The following is a 23,400-nucleotide window of genomic DNA, read 5'->3' as shown; positions in this document are numbered from 1 at the left end:
TTTACTACTAGTGCCAACTCTGGTTCTAAATTGAAGACAGTAATTTTATTTTGTGCTGGAAGATCCTAAAGACTGTCCCAATGTTTGTTAGGTCGATGTCTTCAACTAACAGATGAAGAAGAAAAAAGAACACTGTCTGAGCCAGACACTTGTACACACATCAGTGGCACCGCCTATGCCTAGATACTGTCCTAGTAATCAGTTGTAAATATAAATTAAAGGAGGTTTTTCCAGCTCTGGTTTGATCCAAAACTCAAATTGATCTCAGTGAGTTTCTAGCTGAGGATGTAAGAGTTGTATCACTGTATTATTTCACTACTTTATTTATCTTTCTGTGAGATACCAACTCTAAATAGCAGTTTTTTTCCCTTCTCTCTCTCTCCCCCTTCCCCTCTACCCTTCTTCTTAAAAGTGGGAGGAAACACGAGTAAGGATTATATATAAATCTGCCTTAGCTTGTAATCAGAGATGGTTTTGCTAGCTATAGATCAAGCAGCGTTTGATTTAGCTGTTTTGGAGATTTTGAGAGGCAACACAATCCAGTATGTATTTCTTTCACACAATTTAATGTGGAGGTAATGAATACACCATATATACCAGCTGAGCTATTGGAGTGTTGTCTGCCACCATGTCTGGATGGCTGGAATCAGAGTACAGTATAGCCAATGCAAATTAACACCTTTTTTTTTTTCCCCCTTTAAAATGCATCACTGGAACCAATGGCCTTAGGTGTGTTATCCTTACATGGACATTTTGGTATCAAACAGTCCCAGAGCTTTAACCTAGACATTTTGTTTAATACAAATGATTATGTTTGAGCTGCATACAGGTATGAGGGTGAACAAGTTCAGAAGGACAGGTAGATGCCATTGCTGTAAATCCCCCCCTGCAGGAAGGTGAGGTGCATTTCTGAGCACTAGTTAATATACATATGCATATGTTCCACACAGTTCAAAGAAACTTAAAAAGAACCCTAACAACAAAAAGCCTGATAATCTCTCCCAATTCTCAATAGATCATCCCTCCACCAACACTCAGAGTCATATCACCTCACTCCTTGACAGTAAATATTTTCATTAAGTCACCACCCTTTGCATGATTTACTCAATTCTGAAAATCTTCAAAACTATATCTGCATTTACACTTACAGGAATGCTAGAGTTTTAAATGTTTTACTATTTTCAGAGCTGTCATTTAAGAATGAGATTACTAGATATTTAGGTTACTTCAGTTCAGTTTATAGAAGTTTGTGAAATGTTAGTATACCACTACTTTCCAATAAAAGAAAGTCCTTTCTCTCTCCCAAAAACTATATGGAAATGTAAAAATGTATAAAACACCAAAGACTTATACTGAATAACAAAAGTCACAATCTATTCCCTCAACAAAACATAAAACACTTAAGAATGGTAAAGACACAATCATCCTTATTCCAGTCATGGAATGCAACAAGAAGAGAGAGGCTGTTACCAAGACACTTCCATGAAAAAGGCTGGGAAGAATTCTCATTTGTAACAGTCTCATTTTCTCTGTTTGGGTGCCTGAAACTATTCAAGCTTTGGGGACACGCAACAATGAATTTACTATTGTTGGAATGGTATCACCATATCCTGAAAAAGAATTTGTTGCAACATCATCTTAAAGCTTGCATCAAAACTGGCTCTTAAAGAGTCTGAATGAAAACAAAGGTGCACAGGACTAGTAAGTGAAGAAATATTTGAAAAGGTAGAAAAATCAGCCCTGAACAGAAGAATTTTACTTTAATATAGTGAAGACAGAAAATAAAAGAACAAGTGTACACACACACACAATCATAAATAATACAAAGCTACTGTACTAATCTAGCATATTGAAATGCTGCAATTCAAAATGAATAAAAGAAATCTTCTATTAGAAATGCCGCATACTTACATTCTGAGATTTCTTCTTTTTCTTTTTTATTGCCCTGAAAAAACCTTGCTTTTCTTTCTCCTTGAGCTGTTCTGAGTGACTGTTAAGGTTTTCAGGACTTTTCCTAAATATGAAATAAGGTATTGTAAGAGAAATTTTATTATGGTATGACTTTGTAAATTCTGTGTAATACTGAGATCTGATGCCAAAGAATGCAAATATTTGATTAAAGTAAAAAAATACTTAATGTTTTAGCATTCATTGGTTCCAGGGTTACTACACAAATACCATATAGACTTATTACAAGGGATAGGAGGTACATAGTGTTAGGGTAAAGTGATTAGTTTAAACCAATGAATAGTTATTTAGGGAAAAGGAAAGCATGCATGTGTTCTTTTAAGTCAGAATTTTATACTCAAACCAAAATATCACACACAAGGTCTTTTAGAAAAATGAAAAGCATATCTGAGAGAACATACAAATGGTGATGAGCTATAAAAGCACAGGTCCAGTTTATCCATTGCTTGCTGGAGAACCAGGAGTTGCAAAGTTGGCCAGAGAGAACCACTTTCAAGTGCACTTCCTGACCCTTGCTGACATGGTTCCAAATTTATCATCGGGGAAGCTGGGGATCTACTGTTGTCCATTTCAACTTAAATCCTTCAGTTAGTTTGTTATGCGTGAGTGAGACAGTGTTGGCAAAAGGAGGTGACCCAAAAATGGAACAGGTGACTTGCCTGAAGACTGAATTTTTGCCTTTTAACTCTTAACTTACACGTCTGAAGCAACTACAGCTGATAAAGAACATGTTACTTTCAATATACACAGTAAACCATGTATGTAAAGTACTTAATGGGGTAAAAAGATGTTTTACAAGGACAATGGTGAGACATAACTGAATGCAGTTCTAGTGCCCTTTAAAATAGCTTGAAAATTGAAAATGGTGTAGGAAAGTATCACAAAAATACTTTCAGAGATTTCCATCTCTTTAGTGTGTTTAAAAACACAGTCAAACCAGCCCAAATATTTAGTTTCCTTAATCCTGATGCACAATTACTTATCCAGAAAGAAATTACAGAATACTAGAAAAATCTTTAAACTAACAGGCAAAGATATAACAAATAGGTGGATGATGAAGCCTAAGAATTTATATTAGCAATAAGCCACTGATTTTCACAAAAACATAATTAACTGCCAGAACAAACTCCTTACTGAAGTGAATTTCCCATCCTTGACATTTTAAATCAGGACCTAATACTCATCTGGGAGAAACAGAGCCAAGAGATCTGCCTCTGGGCCTGGATCCCAGAAGATGAACAACATTTAAGAGCAACTAACACACAGCAAGTCATACCAGGTCATTTAATAGTCCCTTTTCATGCTTAAATTGCATGAAAACAAAAAAGAAATTATTCTATTGTCTTGATGGAAACCAAAAGCAAAGGCACTGTTTGAAGGGCTCTGTATGACAAACAGGATCAGCTTTTCTTGGAGTGACTGGAATGTAGCAACATTTAACTGTCTAATATAGTTGTCCCTGGTTTCTAATTCTGGCTTTAAATGCTATGCTATCAGCTGGTGATTCAGCTGCTACTACATGCCAGGTTGACTTTTTTTCCCCCAAATAAATGTGAAAAACATAACTGGGGTAGAAATCACTGGAGTAATCCTCCTTATTGATTAAACCATCTTCACTCTGGTAGATGGTATCAGTTCCTCAATTTCTACGCAAAATCACCTCGAGCTTGAAATGTTACCTGGCTCTATGTATAAATGCATGAGGTGTTTAAATCCTGTAATAAAGTGCAACTGTTCTTTAAGAGAATGGTCTCAGCAAAAAGATTCATAGGCAGGAAGTATGGTAGAAATTTTCCTAATTTAGATTTTTAGGAATTTATATGTAGATGCATAAAATACATTCAGGTGTCTGACAATATATATTTAATGAGGAAATTGCAATACTACTACAGGGAAACAACTCTAATGTAATTATTATATTTTTAGCACATATTTTAAATATAGTGGATTGCTAAGGATTCCTGTTGCTGTCACATCCCTGTAGTTGGTACTACTCTAAGTAGTGTGACAGATGTAAAGTGTTCTTAAAACACCAAGGAGAAAGCCAGAGCAAAGACTACTGATAGCTTTCGATTAAGTGAACTCAGTAGTCTGACTTAGCATAGACAGAACACACGCTGAATTATTTACTAAATGATTTTTACTTGATCTGTTAGAAAAGTTGGAGGAAAGCATACACCCAAAGTATCCTGCTTGTACTCAGAAAGTAATGTAAATAGAGCTAAGAATCTTCTGAGTCTTTCCCCAAATGAGCTCCTGTGACTCCGCATCTGCAAACATATCCCAAACCATAGCCCCAGTGCAAATTACCAACCTGACGATTGTTGTCCACTGAGGAACCAGTGTCAGATCATAAACAAGAGCCCACTAGCCTTTAAAATTTTTCAATGTCTTGCTATAGCTTTTTTATTATAAAGACTATTCCAAAATGGAGATGCTATATTTTAAAAGGTGGAGTTAATCTTCAGAGTGAAGCTTGGAACAATTCTTGCAATACTTTTAAACAGAGATTCACTCAAGTGTGATTCTTTTCTTTGGCCCACTGAACCTGGATGAGAAAACTGCTCTCCACAGCAGTTGAGCAGAGAGGAGAGAAATGAAATTCTGCACCATCATTTCCTCTTTATGGCTACAGTGACCAGAGAGAATTGGAAAATAAGGGGCTGAGAACTGCTCATTTTCAATTGCAGCTTACCCAAAAGCCAGTGGTTTTATACTGAATGGTTTATGTCATTAACTCCTATGACTCATATTGCAGTACAGTTGTCTGAAAAAGCATTGACCTTGAAAAGCAACTGCTTCAAAACACATGCTCATTATGTGAAGAGAGTGAACATATATAGCATTATAGCAGGAAGCTTCAACACCAGGATTTTGTACTGAGTAAAAATAGAGCAGAACATTTTGATCGATGATGAAACACTGGGATATTTTCAGCATCCCAAAAGATGATTTTCAGATAATGGACAGTACAGGGAAAAATTAGGATTATCAAAAAAATCTGTATGGTAGAGTCACACAACACTAAACTCTTACAACATGCTGCAAGAACCTTGGTATTTTGCAAAAAGCTTCAGCTCTTGAAAACAAACAGTTCCACCAGAAACTTTTATGTTCTGTTTTACTAGCAAGTAAGAGCAGCCCTAGAGAAGAGCCCCCACTGAGAGAGCTCATTCTCAAGCAGAAACCAAAGGCAAAATGTGCTGTGCTTTGTTATTTTATCTTCGTGTACCTTTTGCATGCTTAGGACGTATCATGTAGAACACATTGGTTATTCTGGTCTGAAACACTTGGAAAAGGTCTAAGTACAAACAGAAATTCTGTGATTGTCTCTCATAGTAGGAAAGGTACCCAGCTTCATGCAGGTGACATGAGGTGTAGCAGCAAACATGCATGTGGCAAGCAAGCTGATTTACATTCACTAAAAAGAAAAAATAGGAAGTATGTTGCATTTGTGCTGCCATAGAGAGATTCTTTTGGGAGACAATTCCTCGTGCTTGTTTTGGTTATTCTGCAGCAACCCTAATCTCAGCAGGCAGCCTGGTTTGGAAACCCTCATGTACCCTTTTTATTGATCCAATCACAATTACATGAGTAAGGTTTTTGTCTAATGAAGAAGTTACTGAAATAGCTGAACTTTTCTTTGGAAGATAAATGACAAACACTAATTCTCCAAGATAGTTTTTGGTTTTACTAAAAGTAAGACCCTTAAGGGACAGTTACACAGTTACCATTCAGCAAAGGCAAGAAAATGTCAGAAACTAATGAAACAATTCAAATAGATAGTCCAAGATCAGAATCTCAATCCCACAAACTGAAGCCCACAAAACTTCATGGTCTGAAAATCTGCCATTGAAAGCTTAAAAATCAAAAGATCAAATCTGAACTCTGTTTGGAGCTGCAATTTTTTTATTTTTCATGTGGAGAAGGAGGATTTATTAATTGGAATAAACCCCAGATCTATTATCTCATATACACAATACCATCCAGAATTTGCAATTTTCTGATTGTTTTTTTACAAATTCCATTAAAGAACTGGAAAGTATTTATAATGCAGCAACACATGCTGCACACATGGCTGAAGATGCTCTAAACTAACTTGCTCAGATGTTGGTAACCTTTCACTTTCAGGAATAGTAAGTGTGAGTATAATGTTATACTGACACTGACACAGCAATATAAAAGTCAGCCGTGTCCTGTTTACAAAATACTGTATTGTTGTGGGACCTTGAAACTTAATAGTGGAAAAAGTTTTAAGCCTTTTACTCTTTTTTGTTCTTTTCTTGAATGAAAGAGATTTTGTGTGTGTTTATATGTATTATATACATATAAAAATAATAATATTATATGTATACTTCCTCTTTTTTATTATTTTTGCAGAAATGTATGAAATATGCTAGAGAGGCTATGACAAGCTGTTTGTCATAGCACAGCTACATTTGCATGGACATAAAAGGTCTAAACAAAAATACTTTCCAGAAGCCCCCAAATATCTTGTAAGCAATGCAAACACTTCCAATATGATGTGAGATACAGTACTGCATGTTGAAATTGTTTCTAAAGAGATATTTAGAACTATGACAGTGGTAAAGATAACTCAAGCCAATGTTCTGGCACAGTGGCAGAATACAATTAAGTATCTTGCCTACACCTACTGATTTTGCCCAGCTCAGGACAAAGCTTGTATGAGTACAACAGAACAAAACACCTATTCTTTTACCAATAAATAAAAATTGAGCAAGTTCGAGGTAATTTACAGGAAATTAAACTCTAGCAAAGAAAAGATTTTCTAGAAGGATAAAAAAAATTGCCTTTTTTCCAAATCAAGTTGTCTGAAGTTCAGAAATGATCTAGTATTTTAAGAGTAAAATCTGATCACAAAAGTCAAGTTTATAACATCTTTATTTTAAAAGGCAGGACAGTGGGGACAGAGCAAAAAAATGCACACAAAGACAAGGGAACATCTGTGACAATTCAATCTAGCAAACATTCACATAATCTTTGACAGAAGAAAGGCAACACAGAGCAATAGTATGAGAAGCAATATTTTACAGTAGTGGCAAGTCCAGGTGGAATACATGTCACTCATAATTTGAGATGAATTGTCATGTATCAGTTAGGTATGTCAGTCAAACATCAAATATTTACTTCATCATAAAATTGATGTAAGCAGAATCACATTCCAATAGAGCTTTCAACATCTTCATAAGCATTTACACAACTTCCATACAGAAAATTAAGTAGAGGAACACAGACTCTTCACCACTCAGGAATCTGATTAAGCCGCATTTATGGCACAGAACAATTTTGCAACAACATTAGACCATTGCCTGGACAACTCAAGCAGAGTTAGCATGTAGAGCTGGGCAGGAAACATTTTGGGAAAATAGGGAGTAGGAAAAGAAAAGAGAAAGATGAGCATATGCCAAAATAGCAGTAACTTGGTGTTGCAGGTACTGCTATTTCTACCATTTCATAAAAAGAAATGCTTATTCTTCTGTGGGTTCTTCTCTCAAAGGAGCTGTTCCACTTTGTAATAATATTTGAGTAATCTGGAGCAAGGACTTAAATCTGTCTCTAAGTTAATGAAGGGCCTTTTTCTCAAGGCCATATTCAGCACCTCTGTAGTCCTTTCACTGTTTTAACAAGATGAAACAGCTTCAAGAGAATATATTGAGGGAACCAGACAATGTCCTTCAGAATAACCTCTAACTTCTGGTTTAGGGCATTCACTTGTTAGATCTAAGATCTTGGTTCAAGCCCCTGATTTAAATAACAAAGACCCTGCATTCAAGTTCCTTGCATTCTAAAAAATAATGCTGCCTCAAAAATATTTGTTATTTTGAGAGTATCTCTGGTTTTGACTGGCAATTCCATTCTGGAGCACAAGAATCTTCAAGATAAAAGATTAATGGGTATCAGCCAGTTCCTTTGAAAAGTTTATAATGCCAAATTACCAAAACCATAAATAAAAAAAACTTCATCAAAAAATTCCCAACCAGCTCTAATAACATACGCTAATTTTTTCAGTTCAGAGTTAGAATAACATTACATGTTTCTTTGCAGTCAAGACAATATATTGCTGAATGATATATAAAGCAAAACAAGATTCCAGTTGTCTTATATTAATATGCAAGATAGAAAGATCCAGATAGGAAGGACAATGTAAAATAGTAAAAGGGTTCAACAGTAGGAGTAAATACCTTCTTTAGCCACTTAAGTCACAACATAAGTACCACCTTTTTACATAAATGACCGGTTTCCTCAGCTAACTTCCAGAAAATGGATGTAGGTGGAGCTACTGAAGGACAGGAAGCAGACTCTAGTGAATCAGAGCAGGTGAGAAGGGTTCTGGAGTAAACATCTTCTATTACTGACATAGATATAAAACCTGAACACAAGCTGAAATACCAACTGAAATACCACCCTCCACCCCCCTTTCTCTTTTAAGCACATAATTCACTGGTTATTTGTGAAAACACATCAAGTCAACAAACCACTGAAACAGTTTAGATAGCATAACTTTATGGCCCTTTCAGAGAGAAGTGCTTCAGAGAGTGGTATAAAACATAGTTGAACCATGCAAATGTATGCAGTCCATTCCTCCCACCAATCCTGTGAAGCTCCATCTGCTCATTTTTATTCGATATGCCTTACTGTGATTTAACAAAGTATAAGATTAAGAATATTTTAGAGCCAAACAGCTCTCAGAGAAACAAAATATTTCCCTTCAAGTTCTGCAAAGCTATGTATATGCTGTCATTTTATTAGCATAATTAAGGTGCTCTATGCTATATAATGGAGTCATGTCATGCTTTCAATCTTTTAAAATCAATATCCACCATTAAGATGTTTCTTAGTCCATTTTCCCATAAAATGTATTTATTTCCTTCTGTGTGTAACAAAGAGAGCAGTGGTCTCCATTGTGGGGTGAAAATATTCTTCATTAATATAGTACTACTTTACACATGGAAACATGCATTTTTATATTTTTTCCACTTGTCTAACAATTCATGCTTCTGGAATCCACAAATTTCTATAAATACTACACACATAAGCACTTTGTACTATCTCTAACTAAAGACTAATACCGGGAAAAAAATTGTGAAGGACTGGACAAAAGTATATAAACTTTAATGCATTCATGTTATGGGTGCAATGAAGGATTTCTTGCTGCTCAAAAGGGGACAGAAAACATGCCATGCTATGCCAGTACAGCTGGAGGAAGCAACTAAGCACATGGACAATTGCAAATCTTGAGAAAAGCGTGAGGTTTTTTTTTTCCCTTCTTCTAAAACCACATGTTTTTCCTGCCATTCTCTACACGTGTGTGCAAATTACAACTCACCAGGTATCAAAGGTGGTTTGTCTCTTGGGGTGGTTTGTCACCGTGGTGCTGTCTGCGGGTAACACCGAGGCTCTGTTTGACACATTGTTCTCTATGTAAGTGCTCTCTGGACGTGGAGATGGAACTGAACAGAGAAACAGCAAATGTACACAGAGCTCTGTCAAAAATCCCAGCTCCCACTTCTCTGCTCCCTCTCTGCCTCTTACCACAACAAGAGAGCAAAGACATGGTTGTGTGTTGCGTATGATTGAAAAAAAAGCTGACTTTTGTGATCCTTGCAGGGTAATTCTGGTAGTAAAATGAGACCATCATAAGAACCTGGGTAAATTGTTATTAGATTTGAGAACACCTCCATTTGTAGGGAGCTCTAAGTGTGATTGATATTTAAAAACAGGAAAGAGAATAAGATGTTGAAATAGTGTTACTAAAGACAGGAACTACTATAGTTTACACTTCATCTTTGCTTTAGACCTTAAAAAAATAGTACCCATCTTGGAAATTTTTTAAAATTTACTTTTAATGTAACTAAGAGGTAATGCACTAAAATTTAAAACATCAAAATCAGATATTGTGTATTTTTCAAACAGACATACTGTGCTTTTGAAATTACACAACTATATACAGAGATAGAACATAAATTTATTAGAATTATGAATATCACTAGAAATACCTGCACTAGATTAAAAATTGACCAGACACCAGTTGGAACATTATTGCAGCATCACATTGCACAATCCATCAAAGAAGCATCTGTAAGTTTTTGTTCAAGTTGTAGTACAAAAGTATATGCTAAGAAATACTGTTCTAATACAAGGGCTAAACATTATATAAATCAGGATTTACCTTTTTCACAATAACTTGCATATACTATTACCACCAGTTTTGCATATAGTATTATCAATATATTATTTTAAACGTTGCATCATCTTCACAGAGCAATAATCAAGCCATCTAAAATATATTTGTTCAAGAGAAAGTTGAAGAGGAAAAACCTTCTTGCTTATAATAAGGGATTGAATAAATCCCAGACCTACAGTTTGTTTAGCAAATGACTTATGGTACTTTTGTTTCACTATGTATAAAAAAGAAGGATAATCCATATCCAATTTTAGGAGGATTTTAGGGGTTAATGAAAGCAATTCAGGATTTAGAAATCTTAAGGATCCTCCATTGCATTTGCAACCAAAACACTCAAAAGCATTGCTCAAAACAGTACAAGCTTTAATTCTGCTCACAGGTTTTAATATTGCAGTGGGACACTCAGAAGGACTGTCAGATTTTAACGTGTCTAAATCAGGTCATCAGCCAACTGATCAACCTGAAGAGGATCAAAGGGAGATTTGTGACTCTGCTTAGGCCTATTAGGTGACTCATAATCGAATTTCAGCTCATTGGGACTTCTTAAGGTTCAGGGGAGCCCCATAAGCCTCCTAACACTTGCAGGACAGTAATTAGCCTCTTATCATCTTTTTCAAAACAATTACCCAGGTTTAGCCATGAGGCAGCTGCTCAGAAATCACCCTCTTTTGTGTGCCATAATAGAACAGTATCTATTAGTGTGTATCCATACACAAACCTGTTTTATTGTTTATTCTGAATTGGAATTATGTAAGTGTGCTCTTGCTTATAGGAAAGCCTGACCTTTACTAAGTCTTAACAAAAGAAATGCCGCAGGTTTCAAGCCATGAAGAGCTAGCATTACAGTTCCATGCAACATAGTATGTGAAACAGATCAGTAAGTATGTCTATGTGCTCCAAGTGCACAGGTGTAAATAGAATCTTTATAAGAATTGAAAACTAAAATTAAAAATATTAAGTAACTGATTGCTTTGGTTACAATTGTTCATTTGGTTCAATTTGCTCATTTCGCCCTGATAAATTATATTCTGCTTTACAAGGTACTGCAGTGGATATACTTTCCAACTAAAGTGAGTTATCATTTACAAATAAACAATATGGTACCAATGCAGTTCCTGTAAAGAATCTAGCAGGTAAACTCTGAAAGCTAATAACGAAATAAAAATTCTTTTTCCAATAAACTTTTGCAGCTGTTCATGTTAATTCTCTGTACCAATTTCTACTACCTAATTTATATTCCATACTAAAATCCTTGATTAAATTTGAAAGATCCACCATGGAATTACCTCTGTAAAAGCTGCCAACTCTTCTCGGAACAGGGTCATTATACAGAATTCTATTCTCCTTAGTAGATGCTCCATCTTCTGTGTGTGGATCATGATATGCTCCACCCTATGCAAAAGAACAATAAATTGTTTTAAATGAAAGACTGTAAACTGATGTGCAGTTTTAACCAACATACATAAGCAAGGAAACTCCAAAATTCACCATACAATTTTCCTTTTATATTATTAATAACTGCAAATATCAAATCACAGTCTACGTAATCAATAATTACTTGGTTTTCCTGCTTGCTTGCTTCTTTCCAAAATGACAATAATGGTATCAACAAAATTTTGCCTCTAAGTTGTAACTTTAAATGAATCTGATTCAGGGCCTCAGATTTTCAACCTGAATGAAATGCAACTGTAACATCTCCGGAGGAATCTTTTACTGGAGGCTTGCTAAATTAATTTCTGATGGAATCTAGTCACTCTGCTACTGGCAAACTTTAAAAAGCAGACAGGAATGCATCTAATTTGTGATAGTTGCAACACCAAAGCACTATAATCTCATCATCTCATATCTCTTAATATCATTACCTAGAGGTATCAACAGTCACAAAATCTACTGTATGCAAAGTCTCTAAACTAAGAAATCTATAGACACAAAGTACTTCAGTCAGACAGGATAGCAAAAAGCATGTAATTACCTCTAACTTATTCTGTTTTTCTGAGAACAGTACTTCCTGGAAGTACTTCAAGTAAAAGTTTAGATGAGCCCTTAGAAACATCCTTATGCACATAATTTGCCACCAATATGACTTAACCCCACTTTTAAATTAACAAGAAGTTACAACTTTTTCCTCAGTATGGACTGACCACATGAAATTAAATGCTCTCCCCAAGACCCCACAAGAAACTACTGAAACCCCTGTACAAATTGAAATCTAGAATGTCCAAGAAGGACAAAGGTTTAAAAAAAAAGGCCACAAATAAACCTACCCAAAATTAAAAACTGGGTTTTCCTTCACTGCGCAAGCGATTTGCAAAATCTACTTTGCTTTTTGTGGCCGAAGATCTGGTCTCACTGTCACAGAGAAAACAAACCTTGAAACCAAGACCAGAACTGCAGCTAAAACAATGCTTCAAATCTCAGTTGAATTCTTCTAAAATTTACCAGAGGCTGAAGCATTTGATTAAATTACTACTTGTATTAGACACTTCTTATTTATCAGCAGTTAAATTTCAAACATGAGACAGGAATAGCAACTTGTATTTGATTTTCTTCTGCTTAACCCTTTTTGTGCACACTTAATTTAAATGTAAAAAAACTCCTTAAAACAAAACTGTTGTGTTTAGACTTGAAAAGTCCTAAAACTATGACTTGATTTTCTTAAATAAGATTTAAAGCTTGGCAAACAAAGAATGTTTTTCTTTAAAAAGACTTGATAGAGCTAAAAAGAAAATTAATGAGAAGCTGGAAACAATGGAAGTCAGGAAACTTCACAAAATATGAGTTAAGAAAAAAAAACCAGGAGAACTGATCAGAAAAAGTAAGTATGAAAACAGTAAAAAATCTATGAGGACACATATTATTAGTGAGTTTTTTAGTTCACTACTCCTGAGGGGAATGAAATTTTCTGATTCCTAATGCATTATGTAGAAAAGGGTGAAACAATAAGGACAGGGAGGAGCCAAAGAATGACTTCTCTGTGAAAATGCCTTTATGAGGCATAAGATTGACAATTTGATTTTGATTTGTTACTGAAAGCAGTATAAACAAATAAAAAACAGCTTTGTGAATTCATAGACTTAGCATTTCAGAAAAGTAATTTTCCTCTCACACTTCTAATGGTTGAAATACAGATTTAAAAGCACTGAGTGAACGCTGAAGTTTTAAAAATAGTGACCATAACAGATAAGGGAAAGTTCTTTATCTTAAATGAACAGACTTTCCAAAGCAAATGAAAATGAACAAAAACACAAGCATTACAATACACATCGATTTTGCTAATTAAAATAAAAATCTGTCAACCAATTTTCAAAGACAAAGAATGATCCAATAAAAACCACTGGCCTCTAAATAGTAGGAAATAAAATTACTTGAAATTACTCTCTGCTGCATAATGCAGAAAATGAGCTGAAGAATACAAGGTAATGTGACCTTTTATTATCAAAAACTTAAATGCTGATATTACTGCCCTTCCAAAAAATATCCTGAAGAATAATTAACACGCATTTTGACTGAAATGAGAAAAACAGAAAAATAAGTACGGAGAAAAAAACTGGTTTTGAAATGGAGATGCTGTAATCCCTTCTAGGTAGCTTAAAAATAAAATATTATTCCCTTGCACTTCTATTTTGATATTTTCTCATGTTTGACTACACATAATCTTGAATGTAGGAGATGTGCTACCAATGAAAAAACATATTATGTCTCTTTTTCTCTCCTGGACTAAGGAGACAACCACTACCTGAAATTCTTCTTTTTGGTACTTGTAGACCCCTATTAGGTCAGCTACACATATTGTTTAGATAGTTTACATAGTTTAGATTTATTGTTTAAATAGTAGGCAGGCAGAGTATTTTAGTTTCTCAGAGTAAACCATAATCTTCGGACCTTAAATATTATTTGCACCTCTTTGACTTTCTTCAATTTGTCAAAAAATCTAAACTAGATGTTCTTTCCATAGAAGGCAGTTTATCACACGTGTAGGCATAGAGAAACAAACATTCATTTTTGTATTTGTCTCTACATCATTTTGTTAATAGAGGAATTTAAAGCTCTGAGGACAAATACAGTCATCTTTACATATCTGATGTGTAAAACGAGGTAATTCAGAAGTGTTGTGTAACAAATGTAAATCAACACCAGAACCAGCCTGTCCTCTGCTCTAATTAATGCTCACAGAAAAACACAACCAGGTATCCACTGACAGTAACCATTGTGAGGATCAATTTACCAGTGGCCACTAAAACATGATATCTCTAGACTACCCCAATTATTTATCATATCAATCCAAAGAAATATTGCAAGCTTTGATATTTCTCTATAAATTAGGGTATTTCAGCAATAATGTCCTGCTATACCTGAATGACACAATGGTTTCAAAAATTAACATTAGCATTCATAACAGAAATACATATAGGAAAAGCTAAATAAAAACACAAATGAGAAAGATAATTAAGCAAAATGATACAGCAAAAATGACATCAGACCATGCAATCAAGGACTAAAAACAACTAATGAAATTTTAACTTCAGAGACAATTTTTCCATTCTCACATTTCAGTACTCTAAGCTAACAGTATTCATACTCCATTTTTTAAAAGTACCTTGAAATATTCAGCTCTTCTGAAAACAAGCCCCCAGCAATATCCCCATGCCTTACAAGACAAATAATTGAGTAACTGCAAAGAAACACATGGAAGACAGAAAGCAGGCCACTGCCCCTACATGAGTTAAAAAGAGGAAGGTAGACCTTAAACAAGAGGCAATATTTTGGACTAACCCTATTAGAATCTTCTGTACAGTCTTCTCGTGATGAGCCAACAGACCTTGTGAGTGACTTATGCTGCACCTGTGGAGATAACAGTTGCAGGCTGTTTGCTCTGGCTGCCATCCCTTGCCCTATGCTTAAGCCACCCTCTGAGCCCTTTGACCTCACTCTGTCCCGGCTCACATACATAGAGTGTCTATGAGGGCGCTGCTGTGAAGAAAAAGGACTGGTATAACCTAGACCATAGGAAAAAGATTCATGTGGAGCAGATAGAGAGTGGGAATGGCTTCCATCCATGTGGTCTGGCAGTTTTAACTCCTCCATTGTTTTGGAGTGTCTTGTTGGTGGTCTTCGGGTGTCCAGGGTACCCTCGCTGCGGTTATTCCTGGCGGAGGGACTGAGCATAGTTCTGTTATCACTGTGCCGGGGAGCACTTGGACTGGTAGGAGAGTTCAAGTCCATACAGCTGGATGGAAAATACCTACTGGTGTTTGGTTCTGCAGCTTGGGCCCTGGCCTCAGAGAGGTTGCCCACGGATTTTGAGTCTGTCAGAACTCCATGGCTCTTGGACTTTGTCCGATAGGAGGGACTCTTAGAAGACTGTGGGATGGTATCGATGTAGCTGTGGCGACTGTGCTTGTCGCCAGGCTGCAGCGTCCCGGTTTTGCTTTGAGAGGTTTCCATGAAGGAGTGCCGGTTCTGCTGAGATCTGGTGTTAGACTTCAGGTACTTTGTGCCTGAACCATCTGAACTTTTGGTGTCCACATTAAAATCAAACTCAGTTTTTCCCTTTGGTTCCTTTGGGCTAAGGAGATGCGGCATGTTATTATTGGCTATATCCTTGTTGCCAGATCCAGGTGTGTTGCTCGGTTTTTTCGCGTGCATTGGACTAGGTGCAGGTCCAGGAAGGTTTCCATTTAAAAAGCTTTCATTTGCTGGAAGCCCCTCTTCTCTTGGCCCGCCAGCCCCTAGTGTCTGCATATCCTTGCTGTTTGATCTGTGGTGTGACTGCAAAGCAGAACTTTTGCTGGCTTGATTTCTATATTAAAATGCATAAAGAGGCATTAATATACCAGATTACTTATTCATGTATTAATAACTTCAAAAAAGTACACCCATTTCAGTTGCCATTTAAAACCACAAAATTTAACTGCAGTAAGATCAAATATTGCCAACTGAGGCACCAAAAGCTTCACTAAAATAACAGATTTGCAAGCATTCATGCATTCATACATTGTTGTTACTGGTTATAATCTGATGGCAAACTGTGCTTTGGTTAATGATTTTGCTGACAAAAAAACCCTGAAGACATCAAATCTAATCATAGAAATTCCAATATATATTTGCATATTTATGCATGTACGTGTGTACTATGTAAGCACATCACTAAGTGAAGCACTACATTATGAAAATTAGCTGCATATCAGTTGAAAAAATCTTAAATACACCTGGCATATCAAAGGAAGGTAGAACAATCAAGTATGTCAGCACTGTCAAAAAACCCTGATACAATCAATGCTCTAGGCTATCCAGTGTATTCCTGGTTTGGAGGAGGAAGGGAGAAGAAAAAAGGGGAAAAGAGGTTATTGTTCAGATGGAGTGAGCCTGAGCAAGCCCTATAACACCAAACCCAAAACCAGGTTTACCACAGAGAGACAGCTTTTGTGGAACTTGGCACTATGCCAGTTTCTGGTACATTAACTCATTCCAAAGCTGCACCTGAAAGGTTCTGCAGCCAGACTGACTCGGTACAGAGCTCCCTGGTTGTATCCTTAGCCCCCACTCTACTTCCTAGCTCTTCTGGTTTTGGATTACAGGACTTGAAATACGAGTTGGTTCTGCAAACCCTGAGCCTGATTTTCTTTGAGCAGGGTTTATTATCTCAGGTTTTCTGGCATTAAACCATTTCTGCTTCTGGACTTGGGCTGGCACTGCAAACTAGCAAGACTGAGCAGTGTTGGAACTGTGCTTTTTTGCCGTGATGTACCCAGGGAAGCTGTGAACTATTAACTTATTTCTGTAACAAATCTATGGTGTAACTCAGATATACTACTGAAGTGAGAGCTCACTGCACCTTTGTAGATCTTTTTGTTAATTATAATTGGATAATGGTAGCCATTTTTATACCCAGGATTTTTGCATTAACCACTTCCAATGATCTCATCATCTATTTCATTATAGTTTCTAGAAATTCAGCAATTTTAATGCCAGTTAAAAATATTTTTCAGTTAACAGAAAGTATATATTTTTTAAACTTAGAGATATGAATAACCTAGTATTTTTACTAGACAAGCCTTTTGGACAAGTTTCCAGTGGAGGTAGGTATTTCTTTCTGATGCCACATGTCTAATGGTAAAACTACTCTAAGCATCTCTAAAGGCAGATAGAACTTTTTGGTGTCTATCTTTGAAAAAGTATAGATTGTGAATGTCATCATCCCAAGTCTTAAAACAGAGGAGCAATTTTTTGAACCTCACAGGATAAACTAAAGAAAAACATGGCAGGACTAAAAGCCTCCATATAGAATACTAAAATATTCTGCATACTTCAGAGGGCAACCTTTATGAATGTATTTATCACAGCAATAACATGAAGCTTTTTCTACTGAAATATATTATCCACCAGTAAATCTGGTTCATTGACATATTAAAATTAAGTGGCTTCTCTCAAGCTATGTGGGTCCAGGAAGGGAGACACTGACCAAACACAGTCTGCTTTGAGTTTGAGGTCAAATAGACTAGACCAAATCCACAGCTGCAACTGCAGACAAAATTCTATTCATCTCCAATTTGGAATGTGATCAATGTGCACAATTTTCTGGACATTTAGCTGCTACAAATCTGTGTGAACTTTAAGCTTTTAAATATCAAATTCTTGGACAGATTTGTACATATACAGCAATGGTAGCATTCCAAAGAAAAGAGCATTCCTTTGGAATCTTGGGCATCTTCCAAACCACAAAATTCCTATTGTTCAAGAAAAAGGCTAAAATTTTTTTAAGGTGCTTCAGCCAATTATTATTCTTTGACATGCACAGAAATGGCTTCAACATTGTTTTGTTGGGCTTTTTTTAAAGACACATTCAGCCTGATACAGAAAGTTAGCAAAAATTTCAGCCTATGTAGCTGTAAGTACTATGTCTGCTTCCTTTATTCAGAGAGGCAACACAGAAGAGCATGCCACATGTCTCAGTGTGCCTAAGCTGAGACAACCACTTTTCTTGTGGGTGATGCTGCATGTGAGCACAACAACTCACTCACTGGCAGAACAATGTCAGTGATAACAGTGACAAGACTACATTTACCTGTTAGATAAAGTGTTGCTGTCTGCATGGTAAGGTTTTCTCTTAGCTGACCGTGAAGGTGAACTTCCACAGCGATCCAAGAGTCTTTGCGTTTGAAACGAAGGGTGGTTCAAACATTGCTCTGTCAAATATCTATCTGCTGGATCTAACTTCAGCAAGTTCTTTGAAAAACAAATACCAGAGTTTAAATATTAGCATCTGTATTTACATTAGCAAAAAAAAAAAAAAAAAAAAATCCAAAACAAAACCAACACAGAAAAAGCAAAAAACCCCCAAACAAAACCAAAACCAAACCCACAAAAAACCAAAACCAAACAACAACAAAAAAACAAAATAAAGAATATTATTGGGATAATTTTTTAATCTCCAGAGTTTCTGGGATCAGATGTCACTGCTAGAATAATCTCATGGTGCATTAAACTACATATGATACAAAATAAACACATATATGTGTTACATGTATAGAATGTTATGTACACATATACGATAGTATATTTAAAAGGCAAGATATCTAAAACTTTTAAAACATGTTTTATATATACACACACATATATATGTTTTAAATATATGCATTTTAAGCCTATTTTTCAGGACATACCTTACAACATTGTTTTGAATCAAAAATATTGAATATATCAGTAATAAAATCTACAATGAAACAGGCTTTACAAACAACAAAACAACTATATGGGAACATTCTTATGCAAAAATAAACATAATTTTATAGTTATTATTTTCAAAAATACACAAATAAACAAGAGTTCTGGTTCTAGCTTATAGGGTTCAAGCCCACCCATATTTTCAAAGAATTCTCTAAACTATTAACAATGCATTCAGAATAACACTTGCCTTATAATTCTGTTGGACCAGCTGTGATCCTAAACAAAAGACACTTCCTGACACGTAGAAAATATTTAATCACAAAACTAAAAACAGGAGCTTGGGTATTTCAGGAAGTTTGAAAGGTTTCTCACAGGAAAAGAGCAATACAAAGTTTACATTGGAATATTCAAACATGCATGACTATTAGTTAGATTAAAAGTTTGAATGGTTATTAAGTAAGAAACCCAGCTATTTCTTAAGGGTTGTATATGTTTAAGAGAGAAGAAATCTATGTGTGTCTGTGTACACACACACCACACACACACACACACACAACTTTAACACCATATTCAGCCACTAGACCCCAACTGGTTTTCCCTTCCCAGGATCCCTGCACTTCAAAACGGAAAATGCTCAGGAAACAAATCAAGTGGCAAACCAAACTCCTATGCAGCTTGGTCATACAGTATGCAGCATCTTTCTTTCCCAAGTGACAAACTGTACTGAATGATTAACAACTTATTTCCCCCTTTTTTGCTGGTGCTTATCACTACAGTGGCTCAAAAGGCTAAACAAACATGGGAAGGCTACAAGTGATTCCTACATTTCCCCTCAAAAGAGAGGATGTCCAAAGGCTTCTCACAACTGCCTCACTACTTTACACAGGCTGGATGACAAGCAAGGAGAACTGAAGTCCATAGGGTATCACAAGGCTTGGAATCTGTCTGGAATTCCAGAGAAGTAGTGGGACAGGGCTCATGGCATGGTCACTGATGGGTACAACTGGTCTCAGAAGGAAGGGGATGGAGAGGGAGAAAAGTGACACTCCATATAATTGACTACCTAGATCATATCCAATGTCAGTATGGAACAAAAGGTTTATCCATTGACAATCCTAGGTTAGGATTAGAAGGGAAAGCAACATTTGATATGTTATGGTGGGAGTTTGTTACCAACAATGCATTGAAGAGCATTAAGGTGATGAAGAGGAAAACTCTCTGCATCAACAAAAAATGTCTCCTGGTCACAGATCCTGATCCTCACAGCAGACTTCAGCTATCCTGACATTCAGCCTGTGAACATGTTCCAAGAGATTTCTTGACTCTTTTGGTGGAAATTTCCTGGTGCAGCTGCTGGAGAGGCAAATTAGCCAAGGCGGGGGACTTCATTGTACTCGAGCTGCTGCTCAACATTAAAGTACTGGTGAGAAATCTGATCTGAGCTGTAGCAACTATGAGATGATTACAGCTAGGACTGAAAGAAGAGGTGTGAAGCTTAACATCAGAGATAAGACCCAGGACTTCAGGAGAGAAAATTCTATTTTCTACAAGGAATTACTGGGCAGAATCTCCTGAAAAACTACCATAACAGGAAAGGTGTCCAGGACAGCCATTGATTTTTACAGAAAATTTATTGAGAGTTCAGGAATAAAGCATCTTACTGTACAGAAGACCAAAATCTTTCTCATAGGTTCAGGTTGGCTAAACAGGGAGTTTCCTAATGAACGAAAATGCAAAACAGGAGTGTGTGAGAAGCAGAGTGAAGGACAGGACAAAGGTGGACTATAAAATCAGTGTATTAGCACAAAGGTTAGGCCACTTCAGAAGGCCAAAGTCCAGCTAAGGGAAGTAAAGAAAACCAAGGGTAAAAAGAAAGGGTTATACAAGTACAGTAATTTCACGATTACAAGCTGCACTGATTATAAGCCGTATGTCTGGGTGTCGGCAACATTTCGTTTTTTGTCCATAAATAAGCCGCACCAGATTATTAGCTGCACTTTCATTCGCAGCGAGGACCTGCATGCAACTTTCACAAAGTTGCCAAATAGTAACAGAATTGCGGGATCGCAGGGTTTACTGGCTCAGCTCGGGGCCACGTGGGTTTGGCCTGCTTGGGGCTGCTGACGGGGCCGAGTGAGCCAGCTCAGCGCTGCCGCTCGGCGGGGCCGCTCGGGGCCGGCCGCTGCTGCCAGGCTCGCTTGTCCCTGCCTGCACTGCCGGCGTCGGGCGGGCTGGTCCCGCCACCGCTGCGTTTGCTCTCCCCGGCCCAGGGCTGCCTGCCCGGCCCCCGCCACATTTGCTCCCCCCGGCCCAGGGCTGCCCGCCTGGCCCCCGCCACATTTGCTCCCCCCGGCCCAGGGCTGCCTGCCCGGCCCCCGCCACATTTGCTCCCCCTGGCCTGGTGCTGCCTGCCCGGCCCCCGCCGTGTTCGCTCCCCCCAGCCTGGCGCTGCCCTGCCGGGGTCGGGTGGCTCGGCTTGGCTTGGGCTGCTGCCGGCTCGCATTTCTGGTTGGCAAATTTCAGAATTTTTTATCACATATTAGCCGCTCCGGATTACAAGCCGCACTCCGGGTTCGGACCAAAACTTTAGTCAAAATAGTGCGGCTTATAATCGTGAAATTACTCCCTTTAGCAAACAGAAGCTCAGAGGAAATGCATGTCTGGTGCTGAATGGCAGAGACAATTGAAATACAAATTACAGTAATTTCACGATTATAAGCCACACCATTTTGACTAAAATTTTGGTCCGAACCCAAAGTGCGGCTTATAATCAGGTGCAGTTTATATATGGACAAAGAACAAAAATTTGCTGTTTTAGTTTGGAGGACAGGTGTCTGCTGAGAAAGGCAGGAACTTCTCTTTGAAATGGAGAATGTAAACCCCCTCTCTCCAAATTATTATAATTTGGAAATCAAGGGGCTTTCAGGCAAAAATATGGAAATTAGGAATAACAGTTCTTTTCTAGGGAAATCAAAATAGAAATACAGTACTACAAAGAAACAAACCCCAAACCCTGACAAAGTCAGAGTACAACCTGACACCCCGTCAGGCAGGGTGTTGGTAGCAGTCCCATTAAATGGTAGCTGCATCCTCCTGCAGTGACAGATGTGATTCAGTTGGAGCAGTGCTCCTGTAGAAGGTGCAATTTTCCTCCAGAGGTCCTTGGTGATGTGGAGAAATCCAGTTTTCCTCTGGAGTCCAGTGGAGAAAGGGGCTCTCTTAGTGTCCCAAAGCCTCTGTTTTTATCTTGGTAAGAAATGTTGGGCTCTTTCCCCTGGCTGGAGCAACTTTCAATGGGATGCAGTAATTTTATCAGTCACACAGTGGGACTCAATGGGCCATTAGCAGACAATGACTTCCTGGAGGAAGGATGGGGTGTGAAAAGATAAAGAACAATGCCCTGCCTGGTTTCAATGGATGGGCCATTAGCAGAATATCTGCCGTTGAGATAAGGATCACTGTCCCCACCCTCAACAGATGGTGATAGAATAGATAGATTTTATCACACTCTGTATTGTAACGTGCGGCTTATAATCAGGTGCGGCTTATGTATGGACAAAGAATGAAAAGTTGCTGAAACCCACAAGTGCGGCTTATACTCAGTGTGGCTTATAATCGTGAAATTACTGTATATTAAAAAGACAGTCTCAATGTCCTTTTTTTCACCAAGTCATAACATGTAAAACCAGTTCCCAACTCCCTAATACTTGCAAATCAGCGTGACTTGTGAAGGAGAGAGGAGGACTGGAGCAACAACAAAGCAACAAGGTCAAATTGGTGGCTCTTCATTAATCCAGCCCAGAAATGCTCTCTAAACAGATATATGTTAAAAACTCCCTAGTTCAGTTGGCATAAATTGAAGCGTGGGTTATTCAGTAATCTAGTAATCCGACCTGAGATCCCTGGGAATGCAGATGAGGAGCACAAGTGTGGACATGTGTCAGACTGTCCATTGTCTGCAGAAGAGACAGGCATACAGCAAAGTATGTGCAGCATTTGCAACATGCAACTTAACAAGTCCCTTCTGTCTCTCCTTGTAGGTTTCTGCTTATTGTTTAACAAGGTTCAAATGCCTGAATTAAGAAATGCAGGTCAAACACAAAATATCCCCTCTACAGAATTCATTTCCTTTCTCACCTTGTAGGCAGAAACATGGACAAAAAAGATGAAAAGAATGGAATTATTTGGAAACCTGTGTTTCCCTAAAACTCAAGTGCTTCTTTTCACAACTTTGCAATGTTTAAATCATATCAAAAGAACCTAAAAGACACTAAGATGTAACATAAAATCTAGGATAAAATGAAAATAAACTCTCTCCCGTATATGTAACAATGTTCTTAAGATTGATCTTGAAATTTCCATTCTGCAATATATGCTACCAGATCTTGAGTTACAGCTAACAATGAAAAAAAGCTTCTGTGAATTAGAAAACAGAGGAGAAAGTATAATACCAAAACAAGTTATTATATGCACTGGAGTATTATGTTGCAGACTCCTTGAAACCAAGATAAAGGCCATGCTGACTCTCTTCATAAGGCAAGGAGATCGAAGGGATTTGA

The 23,400-nt window shown here is 37.3% G+C and overlaps 1 protein-coding gene across 3 annotated transcripts in view; it reads right to left on the bottom strand.

Annotated features, from left to right (window-relative positions):
* The window catches only part of CDKL5 (cyclin dependent kinase like 5), a 137,032-nt gene that overhangs the window by 11,901 nt on the left and 101,731 nt on the right, over positions 1–23,400 (bottom strand). For all 3 annotated transcript variants that reach the window (XM_033052806.2, XM_033052808.2, XM_033052807.2), the window contains exons 11-15: positions 18,240–18,400; positions 14,948–15,974; positions 11,461–11,566; positions 9,317–9,440; positions 1,912–2,014 (exon numbers count right to left, since the gene is read on the bottom strand). In XM_033052806.2, coding sequence (XP_032908697.1) covers positions 1,912–2,014; positions 9,317–9,440; positions 11,461–11,566; positions 14,948–15,974; positions 18,240–18,400 — 1,521 coding nt within the window. The remainder of the gene's footprint in view (positions 1–1,911; positions 2,015–9,316; positions 9,441–11,460; positions 11,567–14,947; positions 15,975–18,239; positions 18,401–23,400) is intronic.

Source organism: Catharus ustulatus, chromosome 2 (genome assembly GCF_009819885.2).
Source record: "Catharus ustulatus isolate bCatUst1 chromosome 2, bCatUst1.pri.v2, whole genome shotgun sequence".
Taxonomy (NCBI): Eukaryota; Metazoa; Chordata; class Aves; order Passeriformes; family Turdidae; genus Catharus; species Catharus ustulatus.
The sequence above is the reverse complement of the archived record's forward strand: the minus strand, read 5'-3'. Positions and strand labels throughout refer to the sequence as shown.